At 35.9% G+C, this 10,273-nt stretch overlaps 1 protein-coding gene across 1 annotated transcript; it reads left to right on the top strand.

Moving 5' to 3' along the window:
- Positions 1 to 3,325: 3,325 nt before the first annotated feature.
- On the top strand, positions 3,326 to 8,050 carry LOC109340321 (cytochrome P450 704C1-like). The gene is made up of 6 exons (XM_019577987.1): positions 3,326 to 3,770; positions 5,496 to 5,711; positions 6,152 to 6,442; positions 6,630 to 6,950; positions 7,266 to 7,469; positions 7,807 to 8,050. Exons 1-6 carry the CDS (start codon positions 3,474 to 3,476, stop codon positions 7,987 to 7,989), a joined length of 1,512 nt encoding a protein of 503 aa, XP_019433532.1. The 5' UTR covers positions 3,326 to 3,473; the 3' UTR covers positions 7,990 to 8,050.
- The last annotated feature ends 2,223 nt before the right edge of the window (positions 8,051 to 10,273 follow it).

Genomic DNA, 10,273 nt, shown 5'->3' with positions numbered 1-10,273 from the left:
AACAACATACTTGAATCTCATCAACATCCATTGGTTGAATGTTGAGAGATCAAGGATTGAAGATGGAATGAACATATGAGAAAATGAGAGAAAAGTGAAGACAGGTTTTACCTTCTCTTAGAAAACTTTGCAAATGAAAGAGTGTAAGAGTGAGGAGTGAAGTGTGAGGGTTAAGGAGAGAAGGAAATCAGATTTCCCCCTAGGCAATGATGAAAAATCTCCTAGGGTGGCTAATGATGATTTCATGAGATATGGGTGAAAGTGATGTGAGATTTGCTTTATGAAAGTCAAATCTCGCATCCTAATGCGAAATGACCACTTCGCGGATATGTGCGATAAACATGGCCGAGTATTATCGGCCAATACTCAATCGGGTATTATAAATCGCCCGATCTTAATATCCGATTAGAATTTCGGATTTCGGCATTCCGAGTGAAAAATATTTAGAAAGTAGGTATGGGTGTATTCAGGGTCTATATTATTGACTCGAAATGAAATTACGAAGCCAACGGTGCGATCGGAATTCGATTCCGAGTTACGGAACTCAAAAACCACTTTTTGAGCCGTACCGGGTGAGATTCGGCCCCGACAGTGGTTCAGAACCGACTGTCTCCGAAAATTACCAAAATTTACCACAAAATAGGAAATAAAGTTACAAGACTAAAAATCAACTAGATTTTCGTCTAATACTTTACCGAAAATTCCCAGAAATTCATTTTCGAATATATAATTAATAAAAATATTAATAAAATCTTATAATTCCAAATCTTAAAATTCGCGGTGTTACAGCTCTATTAGCTGAAATGGAGCCTGTGTCTTTTGATCAAGAAATAAAAGAGTAGTGTTGGATATAAGCAATGAAGGAGGAGATTAACTCTATAGAAAAGAATGCTACATGGGAACTAACAGACTTGCTTGAAAACAAGAAAGCTATCCTAGTCAAATGGGTGTACAAAGTGAAGTTGAAGCCTGATGGATCAGTTTCCAAGCACAAGGCTAGACTGGTTGCTAAAGGATTCCTACAAAAACAAGGATTGGATTTCAAGGAAGTCTTTGCACTAGTGGCCAGATTAGAAACCATAAGACTTGTTATAGCAATAGCAAGCTCAAGAAGGTGGCACATTTATCAAATGGATGTGAAATTTGCCTTCCTAAATGGCCCATTAGACAAGGAAGTTTATGTGGTACAACCCCCTGGTTTTGTGGCTCCAGATCAAGCACACAAGGTCTATAGATTTTACAAGGCTTTGTACGGTTTGAAACAAGGACCTAGGGCTTGGAACAGAAGGATAGATGGGTTCCTATTGAAGCTAGGATTTCAGAGATGCATTAATGAGCATGGCATTTATACAAAAGAGGTCACTACAGAAGCCTCTATTGTCACATGCCTTTATGTGGATGACTTGCTAATAACAGGTAACAACATTGAAGAGATTGAATGGTTTAAGGAAAAGCTGAAACATGAGTTTGAGATGACTAATTTGGGAAGCCTTTCATACTTTCTTGGGATTGAATTTCTTAGAACAGATGTTGGTATCCTAATGCACCAAAAGAAGTATATCTCTGATATACTTGAAAGGTTCAAAATGCTAGAATGCAACTCAGCTTCAACTCCAATTGAAACTGGTAACACACTATGCAATTCCAGCATTGAGAACTTAGAAGATAAAGTAGTAGACTCAACTCTTTTCAGGCAAATGATAAGATCTCTTTGATATGTTTGCAACACATGACCTGATCTTGCCTATGCAGTGGGACTAGCAAGTAGGTACATGGAAAGTCCAAGACATACTCATCTAGTGGCATTAAAGAGGATACTAAGGTATCTTAAAGGAAGCATGAACTTTGGCATATTGTTTCCTGCATCAAGGCACACAGAGCAGAGCAGTGAAAGGAGTATCATTCATGGATACACTGATGCTGATTGGTGTGGTGATAAGGATGACAGGAAGAGTACAAGTGGCTATCTATTCAAGCTTGGTGAAGCATCAATAAGTTGGTGCTCAAAGAAGCAGAAAGTAGTGGCTCTTTCTTCATGTGAAGCAGAGTACATTGCAACATGTTTTGGTGGTCAACAAGTTGTATGGTTGATGGCACTACTCACTGAATTAGGAATGCAGAAGGATGATGAACTTATGTGGTTATTTGTTGATAACAAATCAACAATAAATCTAGCAAAGAATCCAGTGGCTCATGGTAGAACCAAGCACATAGAGACCAAGTTTCATTTCTTAAGAGATCAAGTGGAGAAGAACAATTTGAAGTTGGAATTTTGCCAATCCAAGGAACAATTGGCAGATGTGCTAACAAAGCCTTTAAAGAGGAAGGATTTTGAGAGGCAAAGAACACTCTTGGATGTAGTTAGTATAGAAAGCATGAATTAAGGAGGAGTGTTGATTTTGTATTAATAGAATGTAATCCATTGCTTTGTGTAGTAGTTAGTTTAGTTAGTTGGAAAATTACTACAAATAGAAGTCATAACAAACTAAGTGGTTATGAACTACTATAAATAGAATGTTGAAGCCATGATTCTCAACACATTGAATAACACTCTTCCTTCTCATATTCTTTCTAATTCTTTCCTTCTTTCTTTCTTAGTCTCCAAGCATTACTCTTCCTTTCAACACTCAACATCTTCTTCTCTTATTCTTACTTGTAGAGGGCAAGTAGAGAAACCAAAGTGAAATGGTTTCTAAAACTCCAACATACTACACACTAATTCACATTTTCCCATTCAACCCACCAATTAGGTGCATTGATAACTAGTCCAGAAATGTACAACTAATTATATAATTATGTTTATGATTAGTGTCCTCCAAATGTGAGAATAAATTAAATTAGACATAAATAGGGAATGTTTTTTTGTACCAAAAATATCATTACTTTATAGATAAAGAATTAATCTCTTTCATTTTCGAGGTACATGGTTATTCCTTTCAAACAAGTGTTATTATCAGAAATTTGAATAATTAATCTTTTAATCATCCCAAAAATCTTACACTACTAAACGGAAATGGATCCTCTCCACTACTGGAGAGGCCAGTGCGGAATAAGATGATGACACGTGGCAAAAAAAAAATTTTAACGACTACGATTACATGTTATTTTCTATTGAAATTAAATAAAAACTCTTTAAAAAAAATTTAACTTCATATTCCAGTAATGATTTCTCCAGTACTGGAGAGGAGTTGAACTCCTACTAAACTAATATCTTATTCAATCATAAATAAGTTGGTAGCAAAACATCACATGCAATGTACCAAAAAGGACATAAATGGGATTATATCCATTCAAGATATAATAATATATCGATGTGGAACGTGGAAGCAATAATGTAGAAAGAGATATATCCATCCAAGATTAGTTAACATAGTTCATCATCAAATTCAACAAAAAGAACACGATCTATGAACTAGTTTGCGTTGCTTTAGTTCATTGACTTCTACAAACCATAACCTTCTTCCTTCACAATCATGGGTTTTCTTTCAAATCCTTATTTCCTTTCCATTTTATCTGCAGCTTTAGCTTTATTGTTTTTCCAAATTGTGTTGAGAAAGTTGAGCAAAAGTCACAGAAAAAAGTACCACCCTGTTGCTGGTACAGTATTTAATCAGTTGATGAACTTCAAAAGATTACACCATTATATGACTGATCTTGCAGGGAAGTACAAGACTTATAGATTGATAAGTCCCTTCAGAAATGAGATTTACACAGCAGACCCTATGAATGTTGAGTATATACTCAAAACAAAATTTGAAAATTATGGAAAGGTAATTGTTTTGATATTTACTTTTATTTTTTTGGGCTGATGAATTTGTAATTTTATAGATCCAACTTAGTTGGTAGATTATAGTCATATAATTCGCTCATACCCCTCACGTACCATAAAACAGTTTGCGAGAATCCATTCGCGATTCTTCTGTGTTTTGAAATGCGGGGGATTCTAATCAATAGGCTAAGACGTAGAAGAAGCAGAATGTGGAGGACAAAAGCTTGCTGCTGCTGTAGTAGAAGTGATGATAAAAGAAAACCCTGATATTCCTTTTAACAAGATGGACATTTTTAATAGAGATACATGCTTTATTTTACTTTCTCATATAAAATGGACATTTTTTATTTAAAAATATGTGGAATTTCATCCTTTAAACATGGTTATGAACTTATTTTTAGTGTATTTAGTTTAGCCTATTTAATTATTCATAATAAAAATATAAATAAGTTTTAAAAAAATAGATTGTGTCTATTAAAAAGTAAATAAAAGTACTGGACCCAAAAATAGTATCAACTAAGTATATATCCATCATACTATATATCATATTACTATTTGGTGGATAGATAAGTTTCTTAAATATGAATGTATCTATGGTTCTGCAAAGGGGTTAGTTTAACTTTAAGTGTCTCTTTTATTGTTGAATAGTTTAGATATCAAAGTGGTGATTTGCCAGCATAGTGGATTGGATTTAACATTCGTTTTTGGTATACATTGGTTTTAACATTTAAGTATTTGAAGAGCTTCTAGGATTTTCTGAACTTGTCAAATATATTAAGCTGAGGGATTTTTTAATTCAATAAAATAGATGGCATAGTGTACGATGCTTTCACCTAGTGGTGTACAGGGAAGGTAGACATACATAGTCTTAATCTATAAGCAATGACACTGTTTCGAGGATTTGAACACATAATTTTAGTTACTAAGGTAGTAACCTTTCTGTTGCGCCAAGATGCACCCTTAAGATTTCTTGATTCCAACTAGGAACAGTTTGAATAGCTAACTAGACTCATTGAATGAATTATCTGATGTTCAAATGATAGACACAGGTCAGACAAATTGTTTGTGCAGTTTCAATACATATTTTGATGTTCAGTTTAATGTGTTAGATCCCTTATGTTCTGAGATATAATTGAATAGCTATTCATTTTCACTTTTTCTCTAATATGTATTTGGACCTACATATCATCATTGTATAAACAATTTGCTAACATTGTGAAAAGTGAAATGCTGTTAAACACATTTTACCATAGTTCTGTTCTTCTGCTTGTTCATCCTTTTTTCTCTGTTATGTCTATGCTCCAGTAGTATAATAATGTATAGAACAGGAACAAAAATCAAAGTGAACACTGTCTGCAATTTATGAAAACCTTGAGTATGATGGTTATACGAAAGTGGCCTTTGATAGACATGTTAGAACAAAGTATAACATAAATATTGGTTCTATTATATGTGTAGAATGTTTTATAAATAGAACGGAACAAGGCACATTTCTGTGGTATTTATATAAAGTATGGTATAATTAGGAGGATTGACGCAATGGTAAAGTTGTTGCTTAGCAACATGAAGTTACATCTACCGTCCCCGATTCCACTAAGTAGGAGCCTCGTGCACTTGACTGTGGAACTATTTTGATTAAATAATACAAATTAAGACTCTCTTTGATTCTTAGGAGGAAGAAGTTAGGATCAATGGATTCAATTTTATTCCTTGGAATTTTGTGCAGGGATCATACAACTATGAAAATTTGAAGGATTTACTAGGTGATGGGATTTTCACAGTTGATGGTGAGAAATGGCGCGAACAAAGGAAGATATCAAGTCATGAGTTTTCTACTAAGATGTTAAGAGACTTTAGCACTTCCATATTCAGAAAAAATGCAGCTAAAGTTGCAAACATAGTGTCTGAAGCTGCAACTTCTAATAAGCAATTGGAAATCCAAGTGGGTAATAAATATATCATCTGAATTCTGAAAGATGCTATATGATATTGCATTGTTTCATCTCTTTAGTTATTTGCAATGTTTTAAATTGCGATTGCAGTCGCAGTTATGTTTACTGTAATTATGGTCATGGTGGTTGTTGCGATGCGGATTGTGGTTGTTCTAGTGTGAACTATTTTGTGAATAATAAATATTTTTTATACTGATGCGACCCGATGCAGTTGTGTTGTGGTCTGATGCAGCCCGATGCGGTTGCATTGTAGCCCGTTGCGGTTGTATCATTGTAATTCAATATCACATCACAATGGCGGTGTGATACAGTTGTGGCAGTCAGCACAACTGTAATATTGCAGCCGTGTCACGTGATGTGGCCCGTAATTTGAAACACTGGACTTATTTGACTTGTTGAATGCTAACTTGATCCAATAATTCATATATAGGACCTCTTTATGAAATCAACTCTGGATTCAATATTCCAAGTTGCATTTGGAACTGAACTTGACAGCATGTGTGGATCAAATGAAGAAGGGAATAAATTTGCGGATGCTTTCGATACTTCAAGTGCGCTAACCCTTTATCGTTACGTTGATGTCTTCTGGAAGATAAAGAAGTTTCTGAATATTGGATCAGAGGCCATATTAAGGAAGAAAACTAAAATCTTGAATGAATTTGTCCTTAAGCTGATCAACACCAGATTTCAACAAATGGAGATTTCAAAGGATGATTCTGCTGTAAGTCTACTAGATACCAGTTGTGTTTTTTTCGGTATAACCAAGGGTATCCCCTCAGCCTACGAGTATGAAAATAATCCTTTCGAGGTGTGTGGTTGCACTCACCCTATGTTGCATACAAATTGTGTTTGTGATAACCAAGAAAGTACATATCTTATTCATTTCTCACTTTTCATGGACTATGCAGAGAAAAGGAGGAGATATTCTCTCAAGGTTTCTACAAATGAAGGAATTTGATTCAACATATTTAAGAGATATAATTCTAAACTTTGTTATTGCTGGCAAAGACACTACAGCTGCAACACTTGCTTGGTTCATTTACATGCTATGCAAGTATCCTGCAGTACAAGAAAAAGCTGCTGAAGAAGTGAAAGAAGCAACACACACAACAACAATCAGTAGCTGTGCTGAATTTGTGTCCTGTGTAACGGAAGAAGCTCTCGAAAAGATGAATTATCTCCATGCCGCGATTACTGAAACTCTCAGACTTTATCCTGCAGTTCCAGTGGTAAGGCTTATTTTGAAGCTGATATCTCATCATCAGTCTTTGTAGGACTAGCAGATTTGACCACTGTTCCTGATGTGTGTATTTTGAAGTGTTACTTGACTACATTTGGCATGGTTGCAGGTAAAATAAAAAAAGGGCGGGTAGATGTACGTAGCCTTATCCCCGCAAGCGTATAGGCTGTTTCCAGGGTTTGAACCCGTGACCTCATAGTCACTAAGAAACAACCTTATCCTTACGCCAAACTCATCCTAATACTACTCTCGCCCAAACATACGTAAAATACATTCTTTAAAGTCTTGGACTTCATTCATGCAGGACGCAAAGATTTGCTTTTCTGATGATACATTACCAGATGGATACAGTGTTAATAAAGGTGATATGGTGTCTTACCAACCATATGCAATGGGTAGGATGAAATTCATATGGGGAGATGATGCAGAGGAATATAAACCAGAAAGATGGCTTGATGAGAATGGTATTTTTCAGCAAGAGAGCCCTTTCAAGTTTACAGCTTTCCAGGTTAGTAGAGTTCTGCTTAGGACATTTGACATGTATGTTTATTATAGGATCTTCTTAACCACTGTGTTGGTTAAAGAATCTTTATCTTGAAAATCATAGTACACAGCCTTACCTCTGCAAGTGGAGAGACTATCTCGAGGATTTGAACCTGTGACATTTTGATAACTAAGCAACAACTTATGATTGCACCATGTTCACCCTCTAAAATTTTAATATATGAAATACACAATTTTTCCAATATATATTTTCTATCTTAAGGGCACTAGTTAGAAAATACTTTAGAGATAGTGTTAACATGCTTGTTCAGTAATCTCAATGAATTGTCATTCATCTGCAGGCAGGTCCTAGATTGTGTCTAGGAAAGGAGTTTGCTTATAGACAGATGAAGATATTTTCAGCAGTTTTATTAGGTTGTTTCAGCTTCAAATTGCATGATGAGACAAAAAGTGTCAATTACAAGACAATGATCAATCTTCACATTGATGGAGGTCTTGAAGTCAAAGCCTTCCACAGGGATTAGCAAGTGATTTATAGATATATCCCAAACCTACAGAGATTAGTCAAATTAGTTAAACAACAAATATTTTATGATTTTAATTGTAAGATAACTCATTGTAATAATAAGGGTGAAGATTGTGTTAGGTAGTCGACACTCATTATAAAACTTTGTTGAATCTCTGTGTATGGATGAACAATGTGATAATGTTAATGTTAGGTTGTTACCCAAAAGTAACACTTTGAATCACATGGGTATAGTGTTAAAAGAGTAAGGTGACTGCAATGCCGTCTAGATGTAGTTAAAAATAAGCATATGGAACAAGGGAATTAGACACACTAAATAGTTACTATATTCCATATTTGTATGAACAAGTGCGGGTAAAGAAGCTAGTTCACCCGTCTAGCTTATGAATCAGCATATGGAATATAGTAAATCAATGGAAATAGTAGACACACTAAATAGGAGGGGATTAATTTTATGTGCCTATAAGAAACTAAGTGGGTTGAGGAAAAGGCAAGGGAATTAGATGTTTCAAGTTTTAAGTTGTGGTATACCAGTGAGACAAGATCGAGAAATGAATAGGAGATATGATCATAGCCCTACAATTTGTAACATAGGAAAATACTTTTAATATAACTAGTGTTGGAACATGGTTTGTTGAAAACCATGAGTGAGAACTTTTGGGTATGAAATATATAAAAAACACTCAAGTCTCACATAGAAGAGTTTGAAAAAACAACTCTCAAAGTCCCACATGGAAGAGTTTTGAAAAAAAATAAAAAATTAAGCTCCCAAGTCCCACATTGGAGAAATGAGGAACATGAGAAAAATCTCATGTTATAAATAGAGGTTTTCTCCCTTCATTTTAACTTGCACCAAGTTGAAAGCGTTTCCTCTCAACTTTTCTTTCTCCCCCTAATATTCCGCCGACGCATTTCCGGCAAACTTCTTCCCCTTTCTTTCCGTGGCACTTAAGAATTGGCACAGACAGCCAAAGTGGGATTTCGAGAACTGACACTGGTAGTCAGTATTGTGGGTAAAGAATTGGCACAGGTAGCCATATTGTGGGATTGCGAGAACTGACACTGGTAGTCAGTATTGTGGGTAAAGAATTGGCACAGGTAGCCATATTGTGGGATTGCGAGAACTGACACTGGTAGTCAGTATTGTGGGAAGAGAATTGGCACGGGTAACCATATTGTGTGTAATTTCGAGAATTGGCACTAGTAGCCATATTGTTGTGGGTGTATTCGATATTGGTTCTTACGGTGCAGTAAGAATTCGATATTAGAGATCTGGGTTGTTTTATCTGGCGTGGATGATAGTCTGCTTGCACATTTTGGGAAGTGCCGCGAAATGTCTTAAAGAGAGCGACCTGGTCGTGACTCAGCCAGTAAGTATTATTTCGTGCCATTTAGAATTGATGCAAGCTACGGTAACAACAATTTTAAGACGATTCGATTGCAATGGCATTCGTAGATAATATTACTGGACCGAACAGCTATGACCTGAACAAGCCATTTCGGTTTGACGGAACAAATTTCAAACGTTGGCAACATAAGATGAAATTTTTCCTCACTATGAGAAAGGTTGTCCACATTCTTAAAACCGACATCCCAGTGGTGTCGGATGAGGCTGAAAAGGAGGAAATGGATAATCTGGCTATTGAAATAGCTCTCTGGAATGAAAGTGATTACTTATGTAAGAATTTCATTCTGAATGGGTTGTCTAGTGATCTGTATGATTACTACAGCCCGTACAAGTCTGCCAAATTAATTTGGTATGCACTTGAGAAAAAATATGATACTGAGGAAGCTGGGACTAAGAAATATGTTGTTAGCCGCTACCTCAAGTATCAAATGACTGATGATAAATCAGTAGAGTCTCAGTCCCACGAGATTCAGAAAATTGCTAATGAGATCATTTCTGATGGTATGCCCTTACATGAGCAATTTCAAGTTGCCGTCATAATTGACAAGCTGCCTCCTAGCTGGAAAGACTTCAAAAACCTTCTGAGACATAAGACCAAAGAAATCTCTTTGGAATCTCTGATCACTCGTCTTCGTATTGAAGAAGAGGCTCGTAAGCAAGATCAGAAAGATGAGGTGTTGATTGTCTCGAACAATAGCAGTAAGAAGAAATTCCTAGGTGTGGGTCTGAAGCCTTCTGGCACTAACTTCAAGAATCAGAACCGAAGTGGGAATAAGGCTAATAACATTAGTCGAAACAAGAATTGGAACCCCCAAAAGGTCCAATATGCTAAGCCACCCGCTAAGAATGACTCTGGCAACCTGTTCATCTGCTT

The sequence above is a fragment of the Lupinus angustifolius genome, unplaced genomic scaffold (genome assembly GCF_001865875.1).
Source record: "Lupinus angustifolius cultivar Tanjil unplaced genomic scaffold, LupAngTanjil_v1.0 Scaffold_158_7, whole genome shotgun sequence".
NCBI lineage: Eukaryota > Viridiplantae > Streptophyta > Magnoliopsida > Fabales > Fabaceae > Lupinus > Lupinus angustifolius.
This window is presented reverse-complemented; position numbering and strand designations above follow the sequence as displayed.

What these genes read in the sequence shown, in the direction of transcription:
- LOC109340321 (XM_019577987.1), top strand. Translation starts at nt 3,474, where the DNA reads ATGGGTTTTCTTTCAAATCCTTATTTCCTTTCCATTTTATCTGCAGCT. An exon ending in TTTCAAAGGATGATTCTGCT is followed by an intron (nt 6,443 to 6,629) that starts GTAAGTCTACTA and finishes TGGACTATGCAG; the next exon opens with AGAAAAGGAGGAGATATTCT. An exon ending in TCAAGTTTACAGCTTTCCAG is followed by an intron (nt 7,470 to 7,806) that starts GTTAGTAGAGTT and finishes ATTCATCTGCAG; the next exon opens with GCAGGTCCTAGATTGTGTCT.